Here is a 21,346-nt window from a genome sequence, read left to right on the forward strand (position 1 = left end):
AAAATTACACTGATTTATAGCGTAGTGGGTTCCTCGCAAGTGCACTTGTATTGGTTGCCAGGAAGCCCATAGGCGCATGATCCATTTCCTCGGGGTCTCAGTAAAATTACACTGATTTATAGCGTAGTGGGTTCCTCGCAAGTGCACTTGTATTGGTTGCCAAGGAAGCCCATAAGCGCATGATCCACTTCCTCGGGGTCTCAGTAAAATACACTGATTTATAGCGTAGTGGGTTCCTCGCAAGTGCACTTGTATTGGTTGCCAAGGAAGCCCTAGGCGCATGATCCATTTCCTCGATGTCTCAGTAAGTTCTTCGCCCCCCCCCCCCCCCCGTCTTTCTCCACGTCAACGTATGTTATACAGCATGACGGGAGAGGGAATAGCGACCGGGCGTACCCAATGCAAATTACATAACTGGTGGCCGTTTAAAGATTCCAACCCATTACAAAGGGCTGAGCCACAATTCTTCATCGTCATCAGTCGTCACGTAAACAAAGTGCACATAATGCCTTACAGATGTGTAGCTGGAAACCGCGCTTCTGCGCACAATGATGAATAATGGCGTTGTAGGTGCTTCCCAACTTCATCAATATTGTGATTTATAGCGTAGTGGATACCTTGCTATTGTACTTGTATTAGTAGCCCCATGAGAGTTTACAACGGGCTCTAGAAATGCCGCTCTTCCAGCTTTCGCTGTGACTGTGCTGCGCTTTCTGCGCAGGCCTGGCGTTTTTTTTTTTCTGCTGCTTTATTTTTCTTTGTGGCTTTTTTATATACATACATACATATACATATCCGGGACATGACGGCGACGGCACAAATCATCCAAGAGTGTCCATATAATTGCTACTGCAATAAAAATTGGTCCCACATTGGACCAATGACGACTAGACTTGTTATAGTTGTTTGTTGATGCTAGGTTGCGGCACTTGTCCGTGTTGTGCCATTTGTGCCTCGGCTTTCATTTTATAGCGATCTTTCATTGTATTGCCATGCGGCGAAGGCATCTTTCCAGTTATCTTTTTTTACGCAATTAGTGAAATAAAGAAACCCCATTGAATTGAAAGAGTGGTACCATTTGATTCACAAAATAAAGCTCTACAAATGGAGTGAAAAATTTTTTTTCGGTAAGTTTGGTCCAATTTTCTTCTTTTTGTATGGTTGCGAAAGGGTTAAAGGGGTCCGAACCACCCCTCGAGCTTGGTGAAAAAACACATTCTACAAACAGCAAACGCTGCTGCGAACACTTCAGCCAAATTTTGCTGTGGGCCGTGTGTGGCACGTAGAGTTCACAAGTGGAGTGCAAAGTTGCCCCTTTCTCAAGCGCCCTCTCATCATACAGGGGCCACGTCCTCGCTCACTGCGGTGGGCGAGGCATCAGCCCATGTCGTCATACGGCAGATCGCCGTTATTGGCCGGTGGCCGACAAAACTCGGAAGCAGCGTTTGGATCGGATGCACTTCTTGTCAAGGGGTGTTGCAACGTGCCAGCACCACGCTCTATAATGTGCTAAACTTACACAGTAGCAACAATAGCGCACACAGGAATCACAGCAGGAGACAGCAATCCGTCTTCGTTGCCCGTGCTGACGTAGCTTCTTTCCCCTGTGTCATCCCTCCCTGTACAGCTTCCGGAGAAAGAGCGCTTGAAGCGTGTGACAAATCCCTGTAACTCCGCTTGTTCTCGAAGAATTCGAGAAATTCTTGCAGCAATCGATTCATGAGGCAATAAACTCCCATACTGATGTCATTAGATTATTACTAAGAAAAATGGTCCAAAACCTTTTTAACTTTTTGTACTACTGCTTTGTTAACGTACATCGCAATGTAATTTTTTTTACACAAACCTCCACCTGCTTGGTCTCCTTCACTGCATTATGTTACAAATTTTCAAAGAAGCTCTTTTAAAAGAAAAAACAGTGCTCCTTTAATTAAGACACCCCAAGGAATCATCTTCCTGTCTGTGGAGCTATCTCGATTGATGTTCTGTCTGTATGTTTAAATACGAGGCTGATCATATTGCCAAGCGCAGTTATTTGTTTTACTTTGGTGTGATTGGGCTTCACCATCAAAAGACTGTTGCCACCACTCGTCGTAGCACTGTGATGTTCAGAAACTTTGCGATTGTTTCAGAATGTTCTGTCAAGAATATGCGCAGGCCACGAGCAACTGAGTTTATTCTAGAGCTGCCGCATGCATCAATAATAATGCTAGAAAGTTCGATAAGGCATCGATAAAAGCTGATGAATTTCACAGACGAGCAGATTAGCCAACGCCCGACGTCCATGCTCACCGTTATCATAGTACGGCAAGTGTTGCTTGTACATTGAGTCGGTCTTTTACTGGGCACAAGTTTGTCCAATAAAAAGTTTTCATCTGTACGAGCTTATGTTCTGCGTATTTCACTGTCCCAACCACATGAAAATATCAAAACGTAAATAATAACAGTGATGCCGGCTCACTCAATGTCCTGCGTCTTGAGCTGCCGTCGTTTGATGAGCATATTCAGGCACTTCTCTGCTAGGGCTGAAATCAAAAAGGAATAAGGAGAATGAAAAAAAAAAGAAGCTAGTATTTTATTAAAGATGCACGTGCGTAAATTAAAAGAGTGTGAAATGCTGTGCGCCCATGACCACTAGACAAAGTGGCTGAAGGCAAAAAGTTTGAGCCCGAGAAGGACACAAGACGGGGTAGTCAAACGAGCAAACATGCAACAAAGTGGAGTTCAAGTTATGTTCTGGGGTGATATACCGTATTTACTCGAATCTAGGTCGGCCCCGATTTTAAGCTGACCCCCGAAATTCGCAAGGCCAGAAAACAGAAAAAAACTTAATAATTCGAATCTAAGTCGACCCCCCCCCCTCCACTTTCGCACATCGTTTTTTTTTTTTTAAACGGCTTAGATTCGAATATATACGGTATGCCCGAGCGACTTAATTATGAGGGATACCACAGTGGGGGGAATCCAGATTGAATTTGACCACCTAGGGACTTTTACAGCAAAAGCTGATATGAGATCACAACAGCCAATTTTGGTGGTGTAATTGTCTGCCGGCACCGATCTCCGCAACAGCTATCACACACAATCAGAAAAAAAAGAACAGGGGTCTCCAGGCACTCTACGTGACAGACAAGTATTCTATTACAGAGCCACGCCTATGCTTGAAGCTCCTTCACAAAAGCCAGGCATCACACAATGCGAATTGCATAACGACTGACTCGTTTAAAGTAGGGATGGGCGAATAGCAAATCTGAGGTTCGAAGCAAATCCGAAGCGAATAGTGATTTGGTTGAATAAATTCGAATCGAATAGTTTGAATAGTATATAGCACATATTATTATGAAAAATGAGTGTTTTTGTCATGACCCTTGCACAATATTTTTAAGAATTAAAACTAGGTATGAGCGAATGTCACTTTTTTGGTTTCAAATGAAGTGGAAGCAACCTTGAATAGTATCAAGATTTGAATTGCAGTAAGGTGCAGGTTAGAAGTGGCACAATATGTTACAATTTATTAATTACTATACTTAGCGCATATAAGCCCATATAACATGGTTTAAACTTAAAAAAAAAAAGTAAACTTAACTTTGAAGTGTGGCTTTGCGGCAGTGCAGATTTCTCCTGTAAAGGTGGTTTCACGGTACAGCAACCTGACGCTGCAGTGAAACCACCTTTACAGGGGGTTATGTGCAGTCAAACATACATATATTCGTTCATTTCGAATACTTCGAAATTTCGAATAACATAAATTCCTATCGAAGCGAATTCGAATACTGTAATATTCGTTCGAATATTCGAAAACACCCGAATATTCGCCCATCCCTAGTTTAAAGCTTACAACCCATTACAAAGAGCTCAGCCATAATACTTCATCGTCATCAGATACAGCGTCAACAAACTTGTACATAATGCCTTACAGACGCGCAGTGGGTATCTCACTTCTCTGTAGAATGATGAATAAAGGCATATTGAGTACTTCCCTACTTCATAAAATCTTAATGATTTATGGCATAGTGGGTACCTTCAACTGTACATGTCGCCGTTGCCGCAAGAGAGTCTACAACGGGCTCTAGAAAGGCCATTCCTTCAGCTTTGGTGTGCTCCTAAATCTAAATGTACAGATGTTCTTGCATTTTGCCTCCATTGAAATGCCATGTCACACAACCATTAGACCAACATAAAATATTTGCGGTCTTTTTTTTAGTGCGGTAGCCCAGTTTTGTTCGAAAAGCACATCGAGGGTTTCTTCTAGATCGTGTGCATTGGACACGCGCTGAAAGTTTGTTCAGAATGGTTGACTCTTTCAACGTTCACAATGAATCAATTTATTCAGCAAATTCCAGCGAACAAATAGTTTTCCACAAAGTGCGCATCGATAGCACGCACATACGACAAAAACAGAAACTACACTCATCACAAATTACAATTTATCATTCAAAAAAAGCTTTCCTTTGTAAAAGAGTATGACGATGAGATTAAGATTGGAGGCCAAATGTGTGCTTGCAATTGTACTACAACAAATCCTAGTAGGCAATCAAGCTTTAAATGAGAAACTACAAGGTTGCTCAAAGGTAAATGAGCAGAAGTTCATGATATACTTCATTTGTGTCACGCCAACGTTTGGTGAAATGCTGTACTGGCAAAGTGTGATGATCCCCATAGCACCATATTTCTCTTAACACTGCATGACAATTGAATAGTTTGGTACAGGTGTTCTTCCAAAATACTCAGGGCCCACAAGGCAATTGCCCCCTTGTGCATTTCTCCTACAACTCAGAGCTCCTAATCTATGGTCAGATCAAGACTCGGACATTTTTTCTTTTCACGGTGATCGGGTTGCACTGGCCGAAAAATGCTACACGTATTATCTCACCATGTGCAAGCCACTCTTCCGTATATTTGTTTTATTTTATTTGTTTATTTTTACATAGTGCAGTCCATCATGGGCTATGGCAGAGTGATGACAAGATCAAATGTACATTGCAGACAGTAAATCGGTCATTGCCAAAGAGCGAACAATTCCGGGCAGTGCACTACAATTTTTCAGACAAAAAAGCTATATTTGCACACACCAGTGCTAGAATTAAGTGGCAAAAGATTGTGCAAGCTATGAGTACAGGAAGATTGAGCAAACGCTAAGCATTTATTCAAGCGTGTACAGTGTAGTGAGTTAGGGCATGCAATTATTTTAAGGAAGTATGGTAGGGTAATCATGTCGTCTTGGTTTAGCTTTATATCTCAGGAACTGTCCCATGTTTTATTGTGAAATTTTGCGTGCTCACTGAGAAAGCTTGCGTCCTTCACTTTGCGCAATTTTGACCGTGTAACCTTTTTTACTTTTTTTTGTATCTGACTACTAAATTTTAGGCCGGGGTGTAAATTTAAAATGTGCCTTTTCTCAAAAACGAGAAACAGTATAACCGTCAATTATGGCATGCTAATTCCACATAGTAGTGGCATTAATTTCTAGCTATAAGAAACAGTTACTCCATATACGTCACAAGGAAAAAAAATATAGTCCTCACTTGTCACGTGCCGTAAAAAAGACTTTTCATTCAATCTTTCTTTCTTTCATAATTATAATTCACACACTTTCTCAAAGTATTAGTTTCATGCAATTTGGAAGCGATTCAAGTACTATTATCTGAGAAAATTTCAGCGCAATCGGTCGCAAGTGGACGGAAAGGTAACATGCCACCGGCAAGGACCAAACCTGCGACCTTCGAATAATGCGTCCGTTGCTCTACCACTGAGCTATGGCGGCGGTCATCCTCCCATCCACTTTATGGGGTATATATGTGCATTTAAACCTAGGAGTGTTAGTCAGCGCCGCTAGTAGCCATGACGGCGACTGTGGAACACTCTTTTTCTGCCTGCTCGCATCACAAAGCACGTGACCTTTTTACGAATTTCGACGTCGCCGGGAGACTTTCCTTGGCTTTCCTGTCTGTTAGTTCTAGTTAATATACACAGAAAGGATGATGGCAAAGAACATCTCAACAAGCCCTCGCATTCATCAGGGAGCGTTTTTGGCGCCATTTTTAAATAGCGTTGAGCACTCCTCAGGAGTGCGACAGCCGAAGTCGGATTTGGAGCAATCTTTGGAGCAGCAAAATGTTGCTTTTGGAGCAGGTTACGGGAAGAATTACTTCCGTTTTTTAGCACAAAACCCTAAACTGAGAGAAGTATAACAAATAAGGCTTACTTTTAGAAAAGAAAAATATGTGTATAAACTACTGTATTTAACACCAGCTGAACACAGCTAAGCACATGTGAGCACTGCTGTTTCAATAAAAGCAGTCTTGAACCACCCCACAATGCAAACAATGTCAAAGTCCACATAAGCATCTGCCAAACCATATGACAGGTGCTGTATATGCTATTGTGGACCTGCTAACCTGGCGGCGGCGAAATTCGGGAGATTCGTAAAGCAGGAACGAGTGGGGGTGGCGAAAAAAGAAAACTGGAGTACACTTTTGTTTATTGTTTCTCAGGGCCACGGAAACAACATGCACAGCTCTGAATGACTGCCAGTAATTTTTTTAGACGTCAGTGATCATACTAGTAGTACTCGTTATTATACGGTGCGTACACGCGTGAGTAATTAAGCAACAAAATCTGCTGTCCCATTACAGCTAGTACTAGTAGCCCCTTCAAAATGTTAGTACACTCTTCCACACAGAACAGGTGTACTGCAGCAAAAGTAGCTTAAAAAGCGTTGAACAAGACCAGGAAATTTTAGAAGTGCTGTCTTTTTTTTTCTTTTTTTTGCACGGTGGGGTTAGGGTGCGGTGAACTAGTTGTCAGGCCAGGCCAGGGGGGGGGGGGTTGCCCCACCCCCTGGAATTTTGGTGAGGGGGTGTTTTACCGAAAATAAATAATGAAAATAGGTGTTTCTTCTCAAACAGTCAAGGCCGTCAGCAAGTGGGCCCCGTCGAAAAGAATTTCTGGCTATGAGCCTGAGTTAGGCTTATGGTCTGTGCATGTGGATTGGATTGGATGATGATGCGCAAACTGCAGGTAACCAACGCAATCTCAATTTCTTGCTAAAATTAGCGCAACTGAGCTAATTTTGAGGCTGGTCGGGCATTTTGACGCAGCGGGGCACAATTTCAACGGTTGTCACTCAGCTTGGCGCAAAAATTAGTAGTTGTATCAAATTAGTGCAACTGGCACAGCTGCTGCACCCCTGCGTATGCCAAATTAAAAAATCCTGTGCCTTTCTGTACCTTCCATTAAAATTATGCGTCACCTATGTGCCATGTGCTACACAGCCTTGCCATTCATCCACCTTCACTGAGTGGAATAGCTCAGGAACTTTTTTAGTACAAGAACAGATAGTTTAACTGCGACCTACATTCTTAGATTACGGTGATATACTAATGCACTACTCTTAGAGTAACCCTTGGTTAATTCAAACACGTTGATTAAATGTAGCCTTTAAGAACAAACTGATGATTGCTCTCACCTCGGGTAAGGGCCGCCTTCTTGCGGTAGAGAATCCACAGCCCCGTAATGAGCCGGCAAGACAGCCGCAGGGAGAAGCGCAGCGACTTCCGGCCAGAGATTCCATGGGTCAGCTCTTGCCTAAGCTCTTCACTACAATCAATCAATCAATCAATCAATCAATCAATCAATCAATCAATCAATCAATCAATCAATCAATCAATCAATCAATCAATCAATCAATCAATCAATCACTTTAGTATTACATAACATGTTAATTACAAGTCATAACATACACATATGAGGTTACTGCATGAAATCGCAGAAGAAACACATGAAACCAAAGAAGAAGCAATTTGATAAATATGTACAGCATATAGAGACACAACTCTAGTACAACTAAATAAAAATGCGCATTAAAAATGTAACAAATATTCTTTTAATGATTTCGCAAATGATATTAAAGAAACTTTAGATTTTAGTTATATGGGTAAATGATTCCATAATGAGATTGCACAGTACAACGCAAGCACATTCTATCGTTTCATCTGAGGCATACGTGGAAACGACTTGAGAGAGAGATAATAAAATGAGGGAAAGGCTGGGAGGTCAGCCACAATTGTAGCATCTGGTTTGCTACCCTACAATAACGGGCGGGCAAGGGCTCGCGCGTGCCTCGCTCCAGCCGCTGTTTGACCCTTTGAGATGCTTTGTTCACAATTGTGTACACCACTTCTTTTTGCTAGTTCTGTTGGCTAGAGGCTCAGAAAGCGCAATATACATTGAACTTTTCATGAATTGAACCTCCTGCGTAATAAATGTGTCTTCATTCAACTTTATTTTGCAGTGTACTGTTCAATATAGTCACTTTTCTGAAGGCACTACCATGCTCGACGAGTAGTTCAATGTGCTGCTTCTTAGCGAGCCACAACAAAAGTATAATTTTCTTTGCTTAAAATGTACCTAACCGAAAATGAATTCGCGCTGCATTTCTAGCCTGAGGTTTGATTCTATTTATACAAAAACAAGAGCGTGAATACCTTCAGGTTAAATAGATATTTAAATACAATTTTATTAGGATTAATTACGGTAACACATATAAATCAAGATATTATATTATTTTTGTTGCCATAGAACATCCAGTTCCTTGAAATAATGTGTCAATGTGACGCATTTACAGACAGTTCTTCATAGATGCCACCTGAAAGGGCTAGGCCAAGCGTTAGTCCGTCCGGAACAAGAAACCTCGGTCGAGTATGCGACACAGGAATTGGGCAAGCCCTACTACCGAGCACAGCAGGTAAAGCGAGGACAGTGGGGGGAGAGAGTGGAGAGAAGAGTGGTAGGGAAGGATGTTGGAGCCTGGGATGGGAGAGGGTAAAGCCTAGTAAAACGAGGAGTGCTGAGGCAAGGAGCCGGGAAGGAGGCAAGCACCAGTGTTGCACACGTTCCTCTAAAACAGGAACGCAAGCTCATTCCTCATTCCTTCCCAGTTGTGAAATGAGTTCCCGTAACCAGTTCCCTTACTTAACGCAAAAGGAATGCGTTCCAGTTACAACTAGGAAATTGAAATGTATCGTTACATTACCGTTACATTTGATTTTTTTTAGCTAAATACAGTGTCGTACAATCCTGAGGCAAAATAAAGTTAGCAATTTAAAACTCACATTGAACTCCACGTACTATCAGTAAAGTTGAAAGTTGGGCGAGTTGGTGATAGTTCATGTTTACGTGGGAAGCAGCACACTTAGACAAGGCACGACAAGTAACGAAGAAAGCAGTGGTCGTCCTGTCTTTCTTCGTTCCTTGTTGTATATTATTTGGAGGTCAAAAGACGCTCCAAGACGAATATTTTTCAAGTAGCCCCGCACATACTCCCGACATATCTAACTCAAAATTTGGTGCTCATCTATTACAAGTGCAACACAGATTAAACTTTCAACTTCAATCTTTGAATGTGGAGTCAGGAGAGTGCTTCAGAAGTGCAAATGGACCGTGCCGTGCCAGCTTACGACGAACAGTTGCAACTTCTTATCGTTTTCCAAAACACTTCTTTTCCCGTTCAACTCACCTCAGCTTTCAGGCCGCAGTCACGCAATTTAGTCCAGCAAGGAATGGGAAAGGCAAAAAAAGAAAAATGGAAGGGGGAAGGGGGGAGGCGTGAAAAAGATGCCAGCTAACACTGCCATTTGAAAGAAGACATTTGCCATATCCTGTATACAGTGACTTCTGGAGAAGATTTGACGTAAGAATTCGAGAAACACATCGACACCGATTTCCAGAACGACCACAATCTGGAGACGCTGGTTCTGAAATATACTTTTCCGTCCACGATTATGTTTCGGCTTATGGTGACCACATGGGGTGCCTCACGAAAAAATAATTTCCATATTTTACAGCGCAAGACGACACCACAGAAAGGAACACAAGACACACGGAGTGCTGACTGACAACTGATATTTTATTAAAACGAGCGAGTCTTCTATATCACTGGTGGCGAGAAGAAACGGGCAAGAAACACGCGCGGAAGGGACATTGGTGCCGGCAGAAAACAGACATGCGTCAAATTTCACAGTTTGATATATCTTTTGATATATCTCAAATATCTTTTCCCTTTATTGATAAAGAATAAAACAAAAATCACAGGATCCGTTATGAATTCACCTAAGACGACTGAAAGGCGAAATTCATCTTTTTCTTCCCAGTCAATGTATTGAACATCCCGTGCCTCCCTCCGAGATATTTCTGCACCTAACGTGGTTTTCTTACAGCCTCAAGGATCGGAGGCGCTGCAAGTTTTCTGTACTTCAGCTGGTTATGCACTGCCTCCGTGATCGGTCCATTTTGACCAAGCGAAGACATATGACGATGTCACTTTATGTGGCATCATGATGATGTCAAAAAATTTCATTATCTGGGACGTCATGTGATGACGTCATCATGTAACGATGATTTCTTGTATCACTCGTGTTGACACCCCCGATGGTCAATTTTCGCGTTTGATGAGGCATCTAAGGCTTTCGCCTTGAAGGGACACTAAAGAGAAAATATGAATCGGTTTAGATCAATAAATTGTGGTCTGAGAACTCTAATGTCATTAATTTCGCCATCACAAGTGTGTTAATAGAGGAGAAAATCAAGTTCAAAATTTCATTTTCAAATATCGCGGCGAAATCTCCCCGCTTGACGTCACGGATTTCAAAGCGCATTTATCACATTTTGGCGCCATTGGCTCAACAAAATTACCCCAAACTTGGTATGTTAAGTCTATGGCCCCCTCAGAGAACAATGTACTTCATTTCTACAGATTACGAACTACATAGTCCCTAGTAGGCGCCGTCAAAACATGCAACGTCACGGCGAATGGTGTGGAAACTGCAAGGTGGCGTCGCCACCCACATTTTGTTTTTGCACGTTTTCTCGCTTACTAAGTGTCTTCTCGCAGCAAGCGTGTTGTTTCTGGTATCGTGAAAGAGTACTTTACTAATATGAGAAAAATCGTTTTGCTCTTTAGTGTCCCTTTAATACATTGTTTGGCTGTCGTTTCATGAAATTCCAGCTGCCGCTGGTGTTCGGGAGAAGTGGCTTGCAGTAATTAGGCGGGATAATTGGCCTCCCTAATACATCTTCAAACTATCAAACTACACTAGAATATGTAGCTGTCATTTACGACCAGTAGATTTCATAGAATATAAGCAGCAGCGGCTTAAGAAGGATGCAGTACCCTTTGTAGACTACCCTTCACGTTTGCAACCCAAGGTAACAACTGAAAGAAGCATGGCAAGTATCCCTAGACGTGACCGTGTTGCGTCCGAACAGTCAACGAATGCATGTAGTACCAGTAGCAATGCTGCCTCGCGAGCGCCGCCATGCGCATGCCGCGCTGACATTACATCCTGAAGCTGAAGAATCGGAGCCCATGGACACCACATTCACTACCGGCGAAACAACCGACAATCATTATGTACAGTGTCACAATAGATGAGTGCACAAGGCTGAGCAGGCTGCCCCATGCGACAAAAGCGTCCAGGCAGACAGCCATTCGGCCTCTACTTTGCTCACTACCGAAAAGGCCAAATGGAAGAGAAAATAAAGATGCCTGAGGAGCCAGACACCGAGGCTACAGCAATCCGTCGACAAATACAAAGACGAGCTCAAGCAACTGACAACAGGCAGCGCCATTTCTCACGCCTTTCACACTGGCTCAAGTTGCAAGTCGGCACAACGACTTTATACTTGAACGACAGCGTCTGTTCGCACACATCAATCAGTGTTGCCGGAAGGGCACGGCATATGCAGCTGTTTTCGCTTGTTTTTTGTGCCACACAATTTAACTGGTTTAAGCTCTGAAATGGTGCAATCACTTGGCATAGTTCCTCATTTTCTGGCACCAGCTGTTGTTTTCTCTCTGTTACAACAAATATACTTCTCAAAAGCTTTACGAAGGGAACGGGTGATTGCGTATATCCCTGGAAGCAGTCTAGTGACATTTCGTGCTATTTAGCGGATCAACTCCAGGCTTGCGTATAATGTGCTACACCAGTAGACGGTAGCACGCATCGGGGAACTTTAAGCGTCCAAGCTTTCGGTATTAGCTCCTGGCAAATGCTGGTTTCAAAAATCTACTTTCAGACAGTCAAAAACCGACTCTCAGTCAAGCGAATGTAACCATCACAAAACAATCTTCCGCACATCACTGGTATGCGCTCTCTGGTGTCGGCCTAGCAGTGACGCGCGAATGTCTCGATCAAATCGCTGCGAACGACACATGCCTTTGAAATGGACTGGTTGCTCTGAACAAGTGCATGATGATTCCCGTTTACAAGTTTTCATTATACTTTAAGCAACGCGAGTACAGCCGAAAACTAAACCACAATAGCAGCTTCAAATGCAGCCATGGCATTCGTTTCCACGAGCGATGACGCGACTCCGGGTCTAATACGGTGGCAGCGCCTAGCGACTCAAAGCCACACTAACGCTGACGGCCGGTTCCCATTGCGCTCTTCTCCTTCGCCCAGGCACAGAAAAATAGACGAGGCGCTGTGCGGGCATGTGCCACAGGTGATGCAGTCTCAATCAACACACTAATGGCAAATACTATACACATTAAAACGCAAGGCAAGTGAGGGAGCTGAAGACAGAACTCCCCTGGAAGACGCTCGACTGCCATCCACTCATCCACGTGGTATGCCAGAATGACGCAGTGTTCTCTTAATTTCTTATGAGGCTGGGCGATGGCCTCATGCTGACTGAGTATGATGTCTGATTGATTGAGAGCCGCTTTGTGACGCGCGAAGAGACCGCTGCTAAGTGCCCTGTACAAGCACTACATATCGGCCTACCACGTCTGGTGTTGGTAACACCTATGTTGCTGTTGGCATCGTTACGCAACTGCAAACGACTGGTTATATAATACATGTGCAACTCTTTAACATGTGCGTGTGCGTATACCATTTGTGCCTATCTTTAGCGTCATTTCGTAGCGTCTCGCTCAATGTAAAAAATTATGCCACAGTCACCTTCCACTGTATGCTTCGCATTACATCAATTCCCACAGTACGTGGGAGCTGCCGAATTTTTATTATTTGTATTCACTGCGTGAACACTGCCGGTGTCGGTTTTTCTTAATGGTCTTGCATTGAAATGACCAATGTCTGTTCTCGCCTGGGTAGAGATAAACTGTCAATCACCTGTGGCGCATACTTGTAACTACAGCCCCTGGTATACAGGTATTTGCCACACGTGACCACAGCAAAGGGTTTGACGACATAAGCGACAGGATTTTCACGTTATTCATGTCATGATCAGACATATTCATCATATCCTTTTACCCTCCGATGACAATTTTTGTCTACACCAAGTTAGAGAGGGAATCAAGAGAGCACCCAGACATAGACAGATAGATTGAGAGAGAAGAGAGAGATAAGCAGACAGAAACGCTCAAAGTGCCTTGGATTCGTTAAGAAATGCTTGACATTAAAAAAAAAACTAATCTATGACTTTACAATGACATTCAAGCATTGTGAAGTTTCGCCGTGAAAATCAGAAATGTATCTTTGATAACGGACCTACGATCAGTCTTGCAGTGCTTAAGCGTTTCACCATGGTATCCCTTTAAGGAATAACAGGAGACCTGTGGCATGGTTTGTAATGATAGTAACATGTTGGGTCATTTGCATAGTCTGTGACTGAATGCCTATTACACCACTTGAAGCGATCAGCCAAGAGCCAATGCTTGAACGAGTGAACTCCTTGTCCTAAGAGCACCAACTGCTGTTCGTGGTAGCTCGCCCCTAAGTTCATATTAATTTCGATTGGCACCCATGACGGATTATGCTACAGTGGATGACATGCAACACATCGCAGTGAGCACTCACTGTCAACAAGACGAGAAAGGAAGCTGTGCAAGTGAGACGACGGAATTCAAGTCGTTTTTGTCGTTTAAGGACTCGGCCCGTCGATGCACTCACCTCAGCTTGGCCAAGGAGATGGACATAAGCTTTGCATGGCGTACAAACTTGGGTGAGGTTGCTGCCATCCTGAAAGCAAGAGGCAGCAGACAAATTAGCAGTGTTGCGCACGACAAAAGTGCTACGTACAAACAACAGATCAGACTTTAATGATGTTATCTTACAGTGTGAGCTGTTAGGTGCTCACAAAAAGCAGCTGATTTTGGTGACGATGTTTTCCAGTGCCACTGCAGCTATTGCGCACAATAGGGAAAAAAAACTAGACTTCGAGCCGGAATCGAGCCCAGGCTTTCTCCGTGGTAGTCAAGTAATCTACCACAGAACCACGCTAGTGTTTGTAACAGGTTCGCAAAAAGACCTCGCGCCGTATCAGTCAAGAGTCACGTTAACATCCATGCAAATTTTGCACAGCAGAAGCACAGTATCGCAACAGGCATCACAGCATGTGAATCTGCCCTTTTGCATTTTCCTGAGCTGCCCTCAGCCATTTTGGCGGGCGCCGAGAGAACCGGTATTGCCAGAATGAAAGCCTCCGAGATGAAGAGACGTTTCGTGAATTTTTCGCTAAGGCAAGGGCGCACGTGCTGTAGCATTATGAAAAGGTCAGATGGCGTAACATGTGGGTGGTTGAAAGCTGCCCAGCTATCGCAGGAGCTCAGCCACCACTAACAATCAACATCAGCCAAAATAAGAACAAAGTGTGCAGGTACCTGGGTGCAAACATTGCCCACTGATGGAAGTGACTTTTTACTTTTAGGAGCAGGTTTCAGAGCAGAAGAAGTACCGCTTTGGAGCAGCCATAAGTGTTTTTCGAGCAGAAAAAATGCTAGGTTGAAGCACCTATTGGTGTTTTAAGAGCAGATGGCAAAATATGTTGTACAACTCCTGGAGTTCAAAGCATCGCCAAAACGTCTCATAAATATTTAGTAATTATTATGAAAAGTATTTCACAGACAGCAATCAATGTAAATTTCAAGAAATGAACAATTAAAAGCATGGAAAGTTATGGAATGTGCCATTAAATTAGCTATATATTTTAAACACCAATACTTGTGGCAGAAATAAAATCAAACCCATGATTCTGAGTATCACAGTATAGAAGTAACCACAGTCACATATAACTGTTGCCAAAGCAGCAGTCAATATAGGTATAAGATCAAAACAATCTCGGTCATTTTGCCATTGCACCAATGTAATCTGCATGTCAAGTTGAAAAAAAAAGAAAAAGATAGCTAAATAGGCTATATGCTTGATGTGCCAGTTCTTCCTACATAAATAAGATCAGAGCTAATAAAGCTGCATACTAGCACACTAGGATGATAGCATACAGATTGGTTTTGCTTTCTTTAGGAATTGCAGGTAGGTTACACGGTTAAAGTTCCTCACTATCATTCTCAGTGCCGTTTTGGAGCAGGTTCAGAGCAGTTATGAACAAAAATCACAGTTTGGAGCAGCGAGTAGCAGAATTTCTCTTTTGGAGCAGTTTGGAGCAATTGAAGCAGCACTTCCATCACTGCATTGCCTTACAGACACGTTGCAGGTACTTCACTGCTTCGTAAAATCACGATGAATCTTGGCATAGTCGGTACTTTGCAACTGCATTCGCAGTAGATGCCCTAAGAGAGTTTATAACCGGCTGTTAAAAGGCCAATCCTCCAGCTTATGCTGTGCCATGCACATTTTGACATACATCCAATTATTTAAATGGCCGTGACGGCATAATGACTTGGGAGGCTAGTAAGAGAGATACCGTCGAATTGCCTTTGGTTCACGAAGAACCAGCACAGAAACTTAACTATTACTCAGCGGGAAAACTTAGTTATAAATCTATTAGTGGGAAGCTCGTGTCCCCTATAATTACTAAGAGCTAGTTTCCTCACTCCACAGCCACCCGATTTCAACAGACTCGAAGCACAAGGACACAGGGCATTGCAAATCGGTTCTCAGGAATTCCACAAGCTGGTGGAAAAGTTATGAAAGGGATTCCGCAGAACTCATTTGCAGTATTCCGTGTCTATGTGCTTCTAGTTGTCGATGAATTCGCCCTCATGCTGTCATTTACTAGCTTCCTGGTTAGCTCGACCGGTAGGGCAACCGCCCCGGAAAGGCGTTGATCCCATGTTCGATCCCCGAACCCATAGAGTTTCCTACAATACTTACTAGAGGGAACTCTGGCACTAGTGTCTATGGGAGCTGCAACGCATGCCGCTTCAGCCAGCATAGGAATGATGGCTAATGCACGGATTTGTCTAAACTTCGTTCTTTTCGGCCCCGTTTGGCTCCGCGTTGCCTGTATCCACTTTGTCGCAAAATGAAGTTGAGCAAGAGTCAGCAGTTACACTTCACCACTTTAACCCTTTCAGGCTCACCAATTGAAATCTAGTCACGAAGTTCACAACGCTCCATTCTTTTATGCAATAGAAAACCAAAATGCAACAATAAACAAAGCCACGAGTGCCTTCGAAGCCCACAAGCATGAAGACTAGGCAAATCCATGTACTACCCATCATTACCATGGTGGCTGAACGATTGCGGCGCCAGAGTCCTCTCCAGTTAATTTTAGGAAACTCTATGCCCGGTCCAGGACGAATTTTTCTTCAGCTAGAAGCTTTCCTTTCTGAGAAATCCGTACGGATTTCCTTGTAGCTTCGTGCTAAAAACAGGAGGTTTCATACCACTCCAGCTTTTGCGCCACTTCAGATTTTCGCTGCATCAGAGCTTGGACTCAACTGGTGCCCGGTGTCTTGTCTAGCTTAGCACCCCCATTACAGATCCTGCCTCCAGGGAACACGTGACTGGCGACAGCAGCACCAAGCGGCAGGCAGTTTCGTTACCTTACGGACAAACCTTGTCTGAAGGCAGTAATTAAGAGAAATGTCTTTCTCACCACAGCATCCCAAACTTCCCCTTGCGCCGGTGAAGAATCTGATGTACATAGAACATGGTGGCTTGGACTCAGGGCAGCCAACTGAAAAGAGTAGCACCCATGGGAGATGCTAATTAGACATGACGTATGCAAGTGTCACAGACACGTTCACACAGAAATGCTGGTCACACAATGTGAAATGCGTTTGCATACAAGTATCCAGACTTAAAGCCATGACCAAACAAAACATGATCACAAAATTATCAAGTGGAGAAGCTTCCACAAGCAACAATTCGACAACGCAATCTCGCACTAGAAATTATGACAGCAGGATGGGTGAGGATGACCACTTGAAAGGCAACAGGTCGAGTGACGAGCCATGACAATGGACATCTCATAGTCATGTTCAGCAAAACCAACGATGACTTGCAACAAATGATTCAAGACCTTCAACAGAAAGTGTCGAAGAGCAGGTCTGACGACAATTATGCGAGAGTACGTAAAGGTGAAGATCCCAGGAAGGGAGTGTGAGTTGGTGATTGGTGGTCAGTCTCTAGAATATTTGCAACAATTTATTTCATTTGTGCAAGCGCCTGCTGCGACACAAGGGCATTATTGCAGGAGGGGCAACTCAAAAATATAAGCAAGCATATTCACAAAACAAAACATACGTGTACATACACGAAGTAAAGATGAACATATGGGCTACTTACAAATCAAAGCATACAAACGAAAAAAAAAAGCCATGAAATCAGCCACAATCACATAAAAAAAATGTGCAGAGAGGTAGTTTATAGCTCACATTGTAATGTAAAAACGATTGGAACTAGGAGAATGTTTTACGAGGTATGTCCTTTGTCTGTTCCAGCGCATGGAAGTATGCCTAAGAAATTAACTACGAAACAAATTCGTGGGACAGCACATTTCAAGTACTTTACACTCATGATCACAACGCATAGAGTAAGTGCGGAGTGAAAGTTAACAAGATCTTGTTTATTCTCGCGAGACTAGAGTAAATATGAAAGAAAAGCCCTTATTTCATCGTTAAGCTAGCATCTGCCAGTGCAGTGATACCTAGCTAGCCAAAGGCAATATTACAGGGGATGTCAATCATAAGCAGGAAATTTCCGGAAGGAACACTGGCAGGAGTATGTATGGCCGACACCACGAATGTCCATCCAGGTATGCTTCTCCCAAATGTTGTGGTTGCCAACAACTTTATGACAACACTATCATGTCAGAGAATAGGAGTAGTCGACCACACAAAGGCCCCATCGTCTACATATTTATTTAAAAGAAGTCATTGCCAGAAGCTTAATTACCACTGCGCTCCCTCAAAAAAGAAATTTAGCTACGTGGTTTAGGAGAAATCTTTTCGCAAATTCCTTTTCTCTACAGACATACTGCTGAGTGGAATGGTTTGCCTGAAAATCAAGTATGCCATAAAAATGAATAGGTGTTTCGTTTTTAGGTGTTGTTTTAAGCGATTTCTGAAAATAAAGAGTAACAGCAGTTACGGTAACTCAAACGGTGAAGTGAACACTATTGCGTGTTCACTGCTCGATATTGCACGTTAAAGGAGCACTGACATCAAATTTCAAAGTCGAGATGTGCCCTTCATTCAATTGCTCGGTATGCATAGGTCTCTCTGGCCAAATTTGAATGGCGTCCGTCGCGTGGAAGTAATTTTATTCCGAGGGCAAACAGCGTACGAAAGCTCAACGGAAGATTGATCACGCTGCGACATCGACACTAGTGCTACGTAACAAGTGTGATACATTCCGCAAATACCATCCTGAGTGACGATACACCAGTAACAGTGACGTCGACGATCTGAGTGTATTTATTGTGCCGCCGAAGCCAGGCAACGCTCTCGCCAACTCTCACTCCCAGCCAGTGGCTCTCCTTGCTGTCCCGATCCGTGCCTGCGGTTCATCGTGTCGTATCGACTGATTTCTCGTGTAATCCTCGGCGCGAGTGCGATCAATCGGAGCGACTACGTGCCAGCACGTCGGGGAACCGCTGCGTAGTACGGACCTGCTCGTCGAGGCGCGGAAAAAGCGGAAAGTGCGTATACCCCTTTACGTATACCGGAATTCTGTGCACGCTAAAATTCTCTGATATAGCTAATTGAGACACACCAGCGAGTATGGCCCAAGCGTGCGTCCCTGGGCACCTCCTCGTTGCTGCTTGGAACAGCGCTCTTTTTTTTTTTTTGAATCGCTGTTTTGCAAAGGGTCGAAGCGAAAATGATTCGCGACGTCACGTATCGCGGTGATTCTAAGTTCCAGAATGCCGTCCTCAACACTAGTCGATACTTTTGATGGCGACGACAGCGTTGCTGGTGACAAGGCATGACTGAACGTGCGCGCCTAGCAGACGAAATGTTAGCTGAGCAGCTGATCCTCACGTCACTCCTTTCTGTGGACAAGTGGTAAACTGGGGCGTGGTCTGGAATTGACCGCGAAGGAGCGCTGCCAGCGCTAAGAAATGGCGGGCTTGCCGACCGTTTTGAATCGTGCTAGATATCGGTGATACAAATCAATAAAACAGATAGCTATTCGTCCCTCAGTTGCATTTTCGGTCACGAATCGCTAATAAGGGGTAGCTAACTACTCGTGGACGCAAAAATCTTGACATGCGTAAATTTGATGTTAGTGCTCCTTTAAAGCCTGGAAGAAAGCATCCCCACACCACAAGTTCGTGTATTGCGGTGAAGCTGAACTGCGGTGGCATGACTAACAGAGCATTACAACGTTTCAGCTAAACGTCAAACGAGACGCTAAAATTAGCTCACCGTCAATGAATCTGAAATATTTAACGAACGTGCGTGTAATACCATGCAAGCCCATGCGGTTTCACGCGGATCTCAGTCACTGCCAGGTTGGCGCGTGGGCTTTCCACAAACGATAACCAAAAGTTATGGTCCAAGTAGGCGGTCTTTTCGGTTGAATCTGTGTTATTATAGCCATCAATGGCTGGATGAACACGTGCACGGAACAATGGCCCTGCATGCAATTTCAGCAGGCTTCCCCACAATGCACGGATTTTGTGCGAAGACCACCAATGTACAGTTAGTGCTGCTTCCCCTCTAACCTCATGCACGAGAAAACGCTTCCGGAAAGCCGTAATCTGATGTGACAGTGCTTTTTCATATCGCCCGCCATGCGTGCGCATATGCTTGAAAGTAACGTAATGCGATTCGATACAACGCGATCGGCTACAGTTATGTGTTGTCTGGGCGCAATTTTGATTATTCTAACGCCATAAACAGTCGATGCGATCTTGCATTGTTGCGATGCATTCACACGGAGAGCGCGTGTAACAGAAGCACACGCTGTTGGGCTAGTCGGTTCATGTTCTTTCAGAAGCCACGGAAGTGGCTATTTCGCGCAAAGAAAACACAAGGGGAGGGATAAGGGGAGCGCAAACTTTCGACTGTTTATTCCAAATTTACTGCAGTAGTATATATATACGCAAACACATGCGCAGAAAGCGAGGCAAACAACGAACAGATAACGTTTTGTGCAATGCAATACAGAGGTATAGACATGCGCAAAAGGGCAGGCTCACAACAATCGGATACCATCTTAATCACAACCTGCGATGCAAGAACGTGCTCTCTGCCTGCGAAAGGAACAATGAAGTGTCACTAATGCATAATAAACCTCGTGCTTTTATGTGAAAAGCTTCCAACAGCTCCCGAGCAGTGGTGTCCCTGCTTCTCCCAAGAATCTGAATCTTGTGCAGATATGGCTCACACTTGTGGGAACTGCAGTGGGCCGGCAAATGTGCCCCATCTTTACCTTTTAGTGACAGCTCGTGTTCCCGCGCACGCTCATTCACGCATCTTCCCGTCTGGCCGACATATGTCTTGCCGCAGGAGAGCGGAAATTCGTAAACAACACCGGTGGCACATTTTGTGTATGAGTTTGCGTGCTTCTTGCCACAGCCACTTTTTTTTTATTCCCGCCATTTAGAATACGCGGGCAAAGCTGAGATAGCTTCCGTGGCGCGGAAAAAACAATTGGCACGCCGTGCCTGTTTGCAACCTTCTTGAGGTTGTGTGAAATCCGGTGCATATACGGGACGACCTCAGGTCTCACCGTTCCTCGCTCTTGCTCAACCCCAGCAGTGTGGTGTTCACATTTGAACTTCTGGAGGAGCGACTCGGCGACGGCGTTAATGAGCGTGCGAGGGAAACCAGCCAAGGTCAAGCGATCCAATTGGTTCCAAAACCAATTGGATCGCTTGACCTTGGCTGGTTTCCCTCGCACGCTCATTAACGCCGTCGCCGAGTCGCTCCTCCAGAAGTTCAAATGTGAACACCACACTGCTGGGGTTGAGCAAGAGCGAGGAACGGTGAGACCTGAGGTCGTCCCGTATATGCACCGGATTTCACACAACCTCAAGAAGGTTGCAAACAGGCACGGCGTGCCAATTGTTTTTTCCGCGCCACGGAAGCTATCTCAGCTTTGCCCGCGTATTCTAAATGGCGGGAATAAAAAAAAATAAAAAAAAAGTGGCTGTGGCAAGAAGCACGCAAACTCATACACAAAATGTG

The 21,346-nt window shown here is 44.0% G+C and overlaps 1 protein-coding gene across 1 annotated transcript in view; it reads right to left on the reverse strand.

The window, feature by feature from the left end:
* Nucleotides 1-16,885, reverse strand: part of LOC119403481 (uncharacterized) — a 54,914-nt gene extending 38,029 nt beyond the window's left edge. The window contains exons 1-4 of the mRNA XM_037670412.2: nt 16,804-16,885; nt 13,917-13,985; nt 7,469-7,599; nt 2,462-2,525 (exon numbers count right to left, since the gene is read on the reverse strand). Of these exons, the coding sequence (XP_037526340.1) occupies nt 2,462-2,525; nt 7,469-7,599; nt 13,917-13,985; nt 16,804-16,859 (320 nt within the window). The 5' untranslated portion in view covers nt 16,860-16,885. The remainder of the gene's footprint in view (nt 1-2,461; nt 2,526-7,468; nt 7,600-13,916; nt 13,986-16,803) is intronic.
* Nucleotides 16,886-21,346: the final 4,461 nt, after the last annotated feature.

The sequence above is a fragment of the Rhipicephalus sanguineus genome, chromosome 8, assembly GCF_013339695.2.
Source record: "Rhipicephalus sanguineus isolate Rsan-2018 chromosome 8, BIME_Rsan_1.4, whole genome shotgun sequence".
Classification (NCBI taxonomy): domain Eukaryota; kingdom Metazoa; phylum Arthropoda; class Arachnida; order Ixodida; family Ixodidae; genus Rhipicephalus; species Rhipicephalus sanguineus.